Source organism: Silurus aristotelis (genome assembly GCF_946808225.1).
Source record: "Silurus aristotelis genome assembly, chromosome: 13".
Taxonomy (NCBI): domain Eukaryota; kingdom Metazoa; phylum Chordata; class Actinopteri; order Siluriformes; family Siluridae; genus Silurus; species Silurus aristotelis.
In genome coordinates this window covers 4525466-4538207 of record NC_139586.1, presented here as the reverse complement: position 1 = coordinate 4538207, position 12742 = coordinate 4525466, and the positions used below count along the sequence as shown (strand labels likewise).

Genomic DNA, 12742 nt, shown 5'->3' with positions numbered 1-12742 from the left:
TTTATTTTACCCATCATAACATTAACAGGGACAACAAAAGGCTTTCAATCTATTCCAAAATGAAAAATTAACCTTTCATTTTTATGGCACAGAACCTCCGTACTCATCACACCACAAAAACCGTCGACACCTACGTGGACTAAATTGTCAAACATAACAGGTTTTTTTATCTTCTGTATACCACAACAAGTGGGAGCGGCAAACTCTAGTGAAGCGTGCTTGAATGTGAGCAAAATGCTACACGTGAGACTGAGGAAAAAGCTGGACCTTTTTTTTTTTTTTTTTTAAAGGAGAAAGAAAAACAAACAGATGAAGAGGACCCACAAAGAAATCCTGACCAGGAGGAAGAACTGGTGTGTTATGTGTCATGCTATCGTACTCACTAGTAGCAGTAGCACAAGCAATTAGTTTCATCACGTCAAAAGGAAACACGCAAAAGTATCAAGCGATCTGTCAACTTCCGGTGATAAAAGCAAAAAAAACCCCAAAAAAACCCAAAACAAATGCAATCACCTCAGATTCAATAAGATTAAGTGCTTTTTATTTCTAAAGTATATAATCTTTCTTTTGGCTTCTCCCATTAGGGGGTCGCCACAGCGGATCCTCTGCACGTTTGATTTGGCACACGTTTTTATGCTAGAAGCCCTTCCTAATGCAACCCTCCAACGCAACTGAAAGTGGCTGGGGTTGGTTCTCTGTCCAGGGATCGAACCCGGGCCGCAGAGGTGAGAGCGCCGCATCCTAACCACTAGACCACCAGGGAACCTTCTGAAGTATATAAGTTTACTTATTATATTAAGCACCTTTTTGCCAATTTTCCAGAATAACTGGCTGTTTAAATAACTATACCGTGAAATAGAATTTTGGTCATACAATAGCAAAATTGTTGCATCAATGCACCCAAGTCATTGTTTTTTTTATTGTCTTCTAATTACTGGCCAATCAAACAGATCATCAACACATTAACACTTTTTTCAAAACTACAAACCCATTTTTAACACCTTCACTAAAAGATCTGCTACAAAATACTTCACCAAACTCATATATTAAAAAAAATAACAAGCAACCCATGTTCTGAATTTGAAGAAAAATGGTCGATGTTTTCCGACTGGACGAAACGCCTACTCTGTCCTGTACTTGCTGAATTTAAATATTCCACATGTTTATTCTGAGATGTTTGGTCTGTGAATAATATTCCACTTCAGATGATTTGTGTCTGCTTTAATGGAGAATACAAGTGGACTCCCACCTTTCCCTCAGATGGTGAGTCTGATCTAAACTGTTCCAGTCACATCGACAGACAAAAGCATTTCACAGTGTAAAACATTTACACAGCACTTTCAGCATTTCAGCACTCGCCTACTTTCAGAGACTTGTTCACTTCCTCTTCCCAACAAAACCACAGGAAAACCTTTCTAACAGAAGGTTCTACTCATGGTGCCTGTCCATATATTCCCTCGCTATCAATTCTCGCTAATTTCTGGTTACAAACATCCACCTACTTTGACGCTAATCTGGATAACTCTATGCGTGTTGCCTGCCAAAAGACTTCAGCAGATTTACACCCACTGATGTCCATTGCAGCAGTCGAGTTTGGTGCATCCTTTCCCTTAGAGACGTGTACAAAGAAAACAGCCTCCTTGCTTAGATTAGTGGGATATGGTGCTGTGGTTCTTCCATTACCCACTCTCTGGGGGGTTTCTACTGATTTTCTGCACTGTGAAATGTTTTCCATGTCTGAAATATTGATTGATAAAAGGGACAAAGGTTGGATAAATCGGATTTGTTCCAGTCTGATTAAAAACAGATGATTTGTTTTTTTCTGTGGTTTAGCTTTTAGCTATTACAGTACATGGTAAAACTCGGCTGTAAAAACTATTCTTTTGTAGCTGAACCTAGTTTTTAATATCCACTAGACCTTACCTCCTTTCCAATAAGACTTGCTTTAAAAAAACTATTTACTGCTTTCTTCTATGTGTTTTCAAGATTTTCCTATGATGGTTCCCTCTAGATAGGTCATTTCCAGTCTTTAGCCTTTAAACTTGTTCCTTGAAACAATAAGGATGCTTAACAATACTTATTTCTCTCTCCCGGTAAACTATGGATGGAGTTTTCTTTACTCTGGAGATCACTCTGTGCAGCTGCAGATCGTTCCACATCAACAGCCTAAAGATTCATGAAGTTATTGAGCAACTCAAGAACTATGAAGATAGACTTGGACTGTAATGAATATCAACGGTCTTCTGCAATGCCTCAGGACCACAGGTTTGCATGAAAAGTTTTGCATTTAAATGCCTATTACTAAACAGTACACAAGAACAATGATGGAACTGTAATGAATGGACATTTAGTGCCACCCAATTGAGGACGGATTCCATTTTGAATCTGGTTCCTCTCAAGGTTTCTCACTCATATCATCTCAGGGAGTTTTTCCTTGCCATAGTCACCACTGGCTCGCTCAATGTTGATAAACTTACAATTATAAGGTGCTAAACTTACTTTATAGCCACTTTATCTCTGAAAATCTTAAAAAGCGCTACACAAACAAAAATGTATTACATTGAATTAAGCCTGTCCACCAATTATTTGCTATCCAATGATCTAAAAAATCCCGCCCGATTTTTTTTCAATCTGATCTAAAAAAAAAAAAATTATATATATATATAGCAGTAAAAACTCTCAACATGCAGGAAAAATTTACAACACTGTTTGCATGGAACATGGCTGTACTTCCGTTCCATGTTAATGACAATAGCAGTGCAGACACTAAGTCAGGAGAGTAGACGGAACAAGCTGGCAGCATACGTTACCCTGGAAATATGCAAACTGCAGGTAATCATAGTGCAACGGCAGATAGTTCTCCATGGGTGAGAGGCGGCCGGGGCGCGTTGCCAAATCTCTCACGCAGGCGTGCTTGCAGTTCAGGACTTGCGTGTAATGATCTGAAAGAAACAATTCAACCTGTGAATATTTTTCAGCATGGTACATTCCTGGCAAGACATTCAGTGTGTCTACTGTACATCATTTATATGGCAAACAATGCCACATTAATGTAATATTGTAAAAAAAAAAAGGCCTAGAAAGTCAACAAGACAGGCTACACTTGAGAGATCTCTGCTGTATTATCAGTCAACTCAGCTTATTTTGTCTTACTCCCACTCAAGTCAAAGACTGCTGAGATCATCTCAGTGAGCTGCACACATGAAACAGCTGCATTGCTTTAAGCAGACATGCACCACTGCTCAAGATGAAAGGAAACGAGGAAGAAGACCACAGATTCTGCTGATTATTATGATTGTTATTATAAGTCAGAGGCCAAAACTAAAAATGTCAAACACACTGAGATTTATTTGTTTTATCTTTTAATATTTAGTCGAATTTATCAGCACCAGTGTGCCAGTAAACCTACAATGTAATCCCAGTGTCTGCTATTTAAAGCTGGGTATTATGATGATATTATCTCAACAAAGAGCTCTGATTCCATGCCAGGCCTCCAGGTCTGACATCAGCACATGACCTTAGTAATGCTATTGTAACTGAATGAGCATATAACCCCAGCCACATTCCAAAATATAGCGGAAAAGACTGCCCAGAAGTTTAGGGATGTTTATATTAGCATGTCTATGACCATGATTTTGTAATGGGATGCACACATGGTTATAATGATCCGGGGTCCACACACTTTTAGGAATAATCATACAGAAATCTTATATATGGCCATATAATGATAGTTAATATATAAGTGAACATATATAGATCTATTAGTTACTTGAGACAATTATAATGTAGTATAGTATCTCACAAATGTGAGTGCACTAGTCACATTTCAGCCATTGCAGTAAATCTTCTCAAGGGACAATACTATAGAAATGAAAAGTGGATATATTTTAGAGTAGTCAATGTGCAGCTTGTATACTATAGCAGTACAGATTTACTGTACTCTAGAAATAACTCAAAATACAGCCATTATTGTAAAACAGCAACAAAATTGAGTACACCCTAAGTAATAACAGCTGTACGCCATGTAACAATGCAAAGTCACATTCAAAGCCCTACATATCGGGTTAATATTTTTGTGTGTTTGGCATGACTATTTATTTATTTATAATTATTAGTAAATACGCTATACTTTTATTATTTAGAAAGTAACCAATAAATTGCGACAAATATTTTTAATACCGTAATTTCCGGACTAAGCGCACACATATATAAGCCGCACCCACTGAATTTTACAAATATTTTTAATTTTAACATAAATAAGCCGCACCTGTCTATAAGCCGCAGGTGTCCACACTAATGTACTTTACACAGGCTTTAACGAAAGACACGTTACACACGGTGTAATTGGTGAAATATCTTGCGCTTCCTTTAGGAGCATAGCGGTATTTTGGGAATAGCATGCCACTTCATTCTTCCAGTATTACTGGGTGTGTGTAAGACTGAGGATTATGTCCTTATTATTTTCTGATGCTGATTTCTACGTTTCTTTGACTAAAAATAAAAAAGCACGAGTTTTGGAAACCTGTCTGTGCTTATATGATTTCTGTTGCTGGAGTTAGTGAGCGCTCCCATGACCCAGACCCAACGCGTTACAACAGCTTGTATCTAAACAGTAGCCGACCAAGTAAGTCATTGTTCACTGTCTTCCTGGTTCCTTTCACAACTATTTCTCTCGGGAGTTTATCTTTTGGCATTGTCATGTTTTTAAGAAAAAAGTTTTTTCTCCCGAAGCCGTGCAGCTCAGAACACAGGTGAGGTGCGTTTTTTTATTTCCGTTTGAAATTTCATTGGTCTAATGTTATGTCGCTCAGTTTTTTGGCTTAAGTTTGTGAAACCGGGAAAAACCCTGTAAAAATTCCTAAATTAGCCGCTTCGTTGTTTAAACCGCAGGGTTCAAAACGTGGGAAAAATGTAGCGGCTTATAGTCGAAAAATACGGTAGGTGAATATATTCTATATTAACTCAAATAAAATATAATTAGTTATGAAGATGCACATCCCTAATTCCTATGTCACTGTGCATGATATACAGTATTAAAGTAGGTAAGGTCCACCTTTAATAAAGAATGCATGCATCAATTGTTCCATATAGCACATTAAAACTATCAAAAACCAAGAGCCTGAGTGCTGGCACAGCGTTCTTACCTGAGATGAGCTCTGAGATGGTGTAGCGGTAGAGCACATGATCATGATCATTGAAGCTCTGAGGCCCCTCACATAGTACTCGACACTCCGTGTCTGCTTTGTAGTACTCAGTCAGAGCCTCCTCGAAGAAAGCCACGGAATCTTCATAACTGCTTTTTTCATACAGTTGCACTGCGGCAGTGAAGGCTCTCTGAACATATAGAAAGTTTCCCATCATCAATCAAAATACAACTTTAAAAGGTAACCAGAGCAGAATACCCTACATATACTATCTGACAAAGGTACTGGGTCACCTGACTTTTCCAGCTATATGTGGTTCTTCCCAAAACTGTTACCACAAAGTTAGTGGAACACAATTGTATGGGATGTCTTAGAATGGGGTAACAAAATGTTCTCTTGAACTATAACGTCCATGAAGATATGGTTTACATGTGGCCTGCTAAAGAGCTCTGACCTCAACCCTATAGAACACTTTAGGAGTGTATTGGAAAGCTGACTGCACTTCAGGGATCCTCAGGTACATTAATACCTGACTTTACTAACACCATTATGATTAATGAGCACAAATCTCCACAAAATCCAGTGGAGCATCTTCCCAGAAGAGTGTAGGTTATGTGGTCAAAATGCAAATGGGATGTTTAAAATAATCACATACCAATCTTATGGTCCGGTGTCCACATACTTTTGTCCGTATAGTGTATAAGGTCACTCAAACTATAATGTCTTCTGACCATAAGGGTGCTTTCTTATGTATGATTTAATTAGCTAATTCTGAATCAGTCTAAAAGTGTATAGATTGAAATTAGGTTTTACATTGCATGTAATTCAACAAACCAAAAAGCAAAAAGCTGAGGCGCAGGTAAGAAAAGGCAAGGATAAAAATATATATATATTTTGCCAGCCTTTTAAGCAAGCGGACGAGAGATGCTGTCTTGCCATAATCCAAGATCTAACGTAGAGCACTAAATCAAAATGTCATGTAGGCTACCACTGAAGTCCACAAGACTTTGTTCATGCAATCTGGTGGCTTTGGCTAGCTGTGTTGTTTGATCTAATAAACTGGCTTGCAGAATCACGGTGTTCCAAATATCAGTGCTATTGCTAAAGGTGCAAGTTTCCTTTTATTACCCAACTTTCCTGAAAGAGAGCTGCGCTTTTATTACTCTATTTTGTTTTATAGCAGCATGTAGTATTATTAGTGCTATGTTCCATTCAACAGCAGTATAAACAACTGGCTTCAGCATCAACCTGTGACAGAATAGTGCTCTTGCTATGGCTATTTTCTCTGGGTTTGCATTTGGGCGAATATATTTTTTACGTGGACACAGTAAATAAACGATTCAAGAAAGCCATATTCTAAAAATTCCTTGTATTTCCTCCTAAATATAAACAGCTGCAAAAAGAGATTGGTCAGGGCTTCAGTAACTCAGTGTGTCAGCTTAGAACTTTTTAATGACATTGACAATCTTTGCTTTTAGCTATTAACACCATTTGAGACCATTTGTAGTCAATGAAGACCATTTACTTCGGTTATGGCATTGGCCGATAATTAAGGAACCGTGGTTAAGAAAACCAAACTGTATGCATGGTTGCCCTCTGCCTTGTGGAATGCACAGATCTTCAGAGATTACCATCTTATTGCACGGCTATTGCACATGTAAAGAAATACATTTTTCATGGCAGATACTCTCAAGCTCAAGCAAACATTTGTAAATAAATAAGAGAGGTTGAAAACCAAATCCAACACGTTTCTAAATCCACTATAAAGGTCATGGAAGTCTGTTCAATTCCCTGCATGACTACGAAATAAAGCTTCAAATTTAAGCAGTGCAATCCTCTGAACTTTTCCGCATTCCTCACCAAGTTCTTGGGAACCCGGTCCTCCCATCTCCTCTGGAGGTTCATACAGTGATTAGATAATACTGTAGCTAGCAAACCTGGACCTAAAGAAAACGTTCATCCCGTTCAAATTCAAATGCACCAGTTTTAGACAAAAGAGTAGCTGATAATAGAATCGCTCAAGCATGGGAAACATTAGGACATGTGTACTAGTCTACTTTAGAATTGGAAGTAAGGGTTTAAATTACACTGCCAAAAAGGTTCTTTTAAAGTTCTAGTTTGGACTAGTCTGCTAGCTGGCGCAGCATTAGAATTGAGCTATTAACAGATTTACAATGTTTGTGGTCCTAATACAGATACAGAGTCTTCATTCACAGCTCTTTTATCTGTCATAACTCACACCCACTCAGACCTAGCGGCGTCTTCAACTGCTGGCTGGATCCAGAAAGATCCTCAAATCCTGAAAAAACTAAATGCAATAAGCAAATCTGCTTCTTCAATTAAAAATGTTTTGGCCTATTGCGTAACAGATTAATGGGGGGGGGGGGTTTCTACATTCCTGAAATTGTGAATACTTATTTTCCTGTGTATGTCAGATATGGATTGATTTTTATATTGATTACTTATTCTCAAATTTGACCATGACCCCTTACTACTTTACATATGCTTCCCTAACTCATCTAATTCCAGGAAACATTGGCAGATACACTTCTACGTTTTAGAAGGGGCAAGTCTTGTAAAATTCTTTACAGACACCACTATAGATTTTTTTTTTTTACTAGATTTACGACACTATTATCCAGAGTAACTTACAACATTCATAGACCTGAGAAGCTGAAGATTATTATCCTTGCTCCAGGGCCCAGCAGTGAGAAGTTTTAAACTCTAATCAGAATTCCAGAACATCTTTACCACTGAGCTACCACTTCCCTTAAGCATAAATAGATCCAGAGAAGTTTCAGACTGTCTATACTGTTATAGATTGTCTATGGAGACAGATGATTTTGTTTGTATCTGTTAAATAGGCGGGTTTAAGGGAAAAGCCAGTTTGCATTACAAATCAAATTCTGAACAACATACAATACAGCTCTTGCAGTGTACACGAAATTGGAAAACAAATGCTTGCCACTTAATTGCATAGAATATTACACTATACACTACTGTAATGTTTAATGTAATATGATGCAGCATTTCTTGATTAAAACCAGACAATTACAATTACAATTAGACATACAGTCTAATTCTATTATGTATATTGTTATAAAGAACAGCTAAAAACATAATATTTCAGTGGTTTGTTGTAATATGAGGAACAACAGCATAGTTAAAAGTTTTTAACTAGATACCGAAAGAAAAAAACATGAACCTTAGAGACACAACTGACCACATTATGTTAACAGTATACACAGTATTTAGATCAGATCACTCATTTGACCTATTTTTAGTGCAGTTCACACGTGATCATATCAGCTGAGATGGATGTTAAAGGCAGGTCAAGACTGGGCCAGCAGACTATTTAGCTCAATTAAAATAAAAAAATACAGCACATGCACAAAAAAGTCCTAAGGTAAATGTTTTATCCATAAAACACAATCCAGTTATCTGGATTAAAGCTAATTTGATACAAATACAAAGATCAGAGATTACTTGCCTGATGTGGACGGGCTTCTCGGTCAAAGAAGTGCTTCTCCTCCACGCCGTGCAATGCATTGTATTGCTCTAAGTCAATCTCTATATGCTCAGGGTTTGCCTGGAAATATGTATGAGCAGCAGCTGCTGCTTTGTCCAGCTGATTAAGCTGACAAGAAGAGAAATAAGTTGCAAGTTTAGAAGACTGGTAAACAGACTGGTAAACATTACCAAATAATTATCATACAGTGGGAGGAAATCCAGGTGCTGGTCTTCGGCATCCAAAAACAATCCACAGCTATCACATTGGATTAGCAACATCAATAACTTTAAACACAGGCATACTATTTGCGATATAAAACTTTTATTTTAAAGAAAAGGAAAAGGAATCATCTAACCACAATGATGATTGATAATTATTTATTTTTTTTATGTCCTTCCTGTTTTTTACTTCATAAAATTGTCATAAATTTGACATGTTTCTGTAGCTCTGAACAGTGTTTACTCAGCACGGCTTAGAATTTATAGAGTTACACTTCTAAACTGCTTTGGGTGACCATGAAGGACCAAATCTAAATAAGTGCAAAGCAAACTGAGAGGTTGTTTGCAGTCTTGAAGAAACACAGACCACCTCAACGCCCCCACACACTTGCTGTAAACCTAGAGATTTGTGTGTGTGTGTGTGTGTGTGTGTGTGTGTGTGTGTGTGTGTGTGTGTGTGTGTGTGTGTGTGTGTGTGTGTGTGTGTGTGTGTACTCCCGGACATGTTATGTCAAACTGTTAAGATCAGCGCCCAGTTTGAATATTTTTCATGCCACTAAAGATGGTCTAGGAAACATTGCTGAACTCCCAATGAGCTGTGAAGTAAACAGTACATAGCTAGCTAGCAGCACGTCAAATAGCTAGCTAGTCAAAATGTCTAGTTGCATTTATTTAGCAGTATACACACCTTTCAAAATGTATTATAACAATCTTAACTCTTGTGGTTTTTGCTAAAAATGTATCTAGCTATGTAGCTAGCTTAGCACAGATCTTCTCCGGCTAAACGTTGTCATTTAGCACCATGGCTCCATTCTCAGTCATGATGCTACCCTATCTAATCTGTTTATCTTTTTTCCTAAGTACTGATTGAGTCTGATTATGTTTTCAAGAAAAACACCATGTAACACCACAGTCTCATCAAAAACGTATTAAAACAGCACAACAGATTATATTGTTTTTTCTAGAATTTTGTGTTTACAAGCTCAAGGCAAATATGAAATGACAAAAAATTTAATTTCATTCTCTGATATTTACAGCCAGATTTGTTAAACAACTTAGAACATGGCATCATTGGTGGCAGAATAGCCAGTCTTGAGGTGAGCAATAGTATTGGAACAGATCGTCTTGAAGCAAATTGAAGTAAATAATTAATATTTGACTGCATATCCCTTGCAAAGCCGGTGACTCACTGACATCACCAAACTGTTGCTTTCTTCTTTTGTGGTACTGGCAGACAGAATGTTTCTGTAGGTTTAGCTATTTAACGATTAGCGAACCTGTTTCAGATACAGCAGTGCAAACCCGAGCTGTTATACTACCTCCACCATGCTTTTATGTTGGGGATTTTATGTTATGATGGAGCCTGTTGGTGATGTCATTGACTCTTGTTTTTAGTTCTTTCTTTACAAAACTTTCAGAGAGAACTGTCTATACACTCACTTTAATAAGAACACTTGTATGCCTGCCCATTCATTCATTCATTCATTAAAGTATTCAATCAGCCATCATGAATAAGCAGAACACTTCAGAAAGCATAAATATACAGGACAGGAGCTTTAATTAATGAATGAATCTAACATCAGAAAAAAAGATCTCAGTGAATATGACTGTGGAATGCGTTTAAATGCTCTGGTTTACGTTTTTAGATACTGGTAATCTCCTGGACTTCTCAATGATAACGATAATGATAAGAGACCTTAAAAAAGAATGTCCAGACATTGACCTAAAAGGAAGACTGTCATAACTCAAATAAGCACTCTTTACAACCGTGATGAGTAGAAAACCATCTGAAAATACACAACATGCTGAATCTTGAGGTATATGTGCTACAACAGCAGAAGACTTTATGCGTTTCTACTGCATAATGATTGGATGTAGTGGCCAGTGAATTTTTCTTCTTCTTCTTCTAATTCTTCTTCTTCTTCTTCACTATGGGTCCACCCGGCTTTCCAATTTTATCCTCTTAATCACTGCTCTCACTTCCTCCTTACTAAACCTATCCACTTCCTGCTTTACCGTCTCCACATCATCCACCCTTTTCTCTCTCTCTCTCTCTCTCTCTCTCTCTCTCTCTCTCTCTCTCTCTCTCTCTTTCTCTAATTTTCCTCATTCATCAGCTGCTCAAAATACTCCCTCCACCTTCTTAACACACTCTCCTCATTTGTTAACACATTTTCATCTATATCCTTTATTGCGCTAACTTGCAGCACATCCTTGGCAGCTCTGTCCATCTGCCTGGCTAATCTGAGTAAATGCTTTTTTTTTATATTTCCTCATACCACCACCACCATGTCTCTTTGCCTTCCTTTCTATTTCCAGATGTCACACTAAGTATTCAATTCAATTTAATTCAATTCAATTCAATTCAATTCAATTTCAATTCAATTCAATTCATTTTTATTTGTATAGCGCTTTTAACAATGAACATTGTCTCAAAGCACCGTTCTACTCCGGAATTACATGGAACCACCCAAGGTGTTGATGAGAGACTGTCCCAGGCTGCACAGAAGTGTGAAGTTCCACGGAGGGGAGAGGGGCAGGAACAGTGGTTACTGGAGCCTAAGGAGCATGTTTAACTCGACTGAGAGAGAGAGAGAGAGAGAGAGAGAGAGAGAGAGAGAGAGAGAGAGAGAGAGAGAGAGAGTACCTTTCTAGTTGTCTCCCTTATCACTTCTGCAGTAGTTGCCCAATAATCCCACACCTCTTCACCACCACGATCCCCTGTCTGACCTCTTCCCTGAATCTTTGTTTTTACCATCTTATTTTTTCAGTCCTCACGCTCCTCCTCTTTTTCTTCACCTCCAAAGCCATCCTACAGACCACCATCTGATGCTGTCTAGCTACACTGTCCCCTGCCAACAGCTTACAATCGCCAATCTCCTTCAGGTTGCATCTCCTACATAGAACATAGTCCACCTGTGTGCACCTGCCTCCACTCTTATATGTCACTTTAGGATCCTCCTTCTTCCTAAAATAAGTATTCACCACTGCCATTTCCATCCTTTTAGTAAAATCTACCACCATCTGCCCTTCCACATTCCTCTCCAGGCCATACCTACTCATCACCTCCTCTTCACCTACATGCCACCAAAGTCTGCCCCAATCACCAATCGTTCTTTCCTAGGTACACCTGCTACCACTTCATCTAACTCACTCCATAATTTTTCCTTCTCCTCCATCTCACAGCCTACTTATGGAGCAAAAGCACTGAGGACATTTATCATCACCCCTTCAACCTCCAGCTTCAGGTTCATAACCCTTTCAGAAACTCTCTTCACCTCCACTACACTCTTACTGTACTCTTCCTTCAGGATCACCTCTACACCATTTCTCTTTCCATCCACACCATGAAAGAACAGTTTAAACCCCCTCTAATGTTCCTGACCTTCTAACTTTCCACCAACATTTAAAGTATGCACCAAAATCTCCACTCCCTCGTTTTCCTGCTGTCTCTGTAGACATCTTCCTCCTCTCCTTCTCCTCCTTCGGCCAACAGTTGCCCAATTTCCACCAGTAGCCTGTTGGCTAACGTGTTAAGCGTACTTTCATGTCAGCCACAGCAGCGCGTTTTATCAATAATCTTCCAGAAATTACGATATTAGATAGATCTCCGTCAGACCCCGCAGAGCTCGACTGGGCCACTGAACATCTAGAAACAACATTATGTTACACTCTAGATGATGTAGCTCCCCTTAAGACCAAAATGATCAGGGAGAAAAAATTAGCACAGTGGTATAATGATCATACTCGCACCTTAAAACAGACCACTCGAAAATTAGAACGTAAATGGCGTCAAACTAAATTAACAGTATTTCAAATAGCATGGAAGGAGAGCCTCTTAAATTATAGAAAATCTCTTAGTGCTGCTA

At 38.4% G+C, this 12742-nt stretch overlaps 1 protein-coding gene across 3 annotated transcripts in view; it reads right to left on the bottom strand.

Annotated features, from left to right (window-relative positions):
• p3h2 (prolyl 3-hydroxylase 2) overlaps positions 1–12742 on the bottom strand; it is a 37495-nt gene that overhangs the window by 11898 nt on the left and 12855 nt on the right. For 2 of the 3 annotated variants that reach the window (XR_014536285.1, XM_083558160.1), the window contains exons 2-4: positions 8631–8781; positions 5145–5330; positions 2811–2942 (exon numbers count right to left, since the gene is read on the bottom strand). Coding sequence is in view for 2 of the 3 variants with exons in the window: in XM_083558160.1 (XP_083414286.1) it covers positions 2811–2942; positions 5145–5330; positions 8631–8781 (469 nt within the window). In the remaining variant the exon portion in view is untranslated. Of the gene's footprint in view, positions 1–2810; positions 2943–5144; positions 5335–8630; positions 8782–12742 lie in introns of all 3 variants that reach the window. The other variant, XM_083558161.1, reaches the window with a different exon arrangement.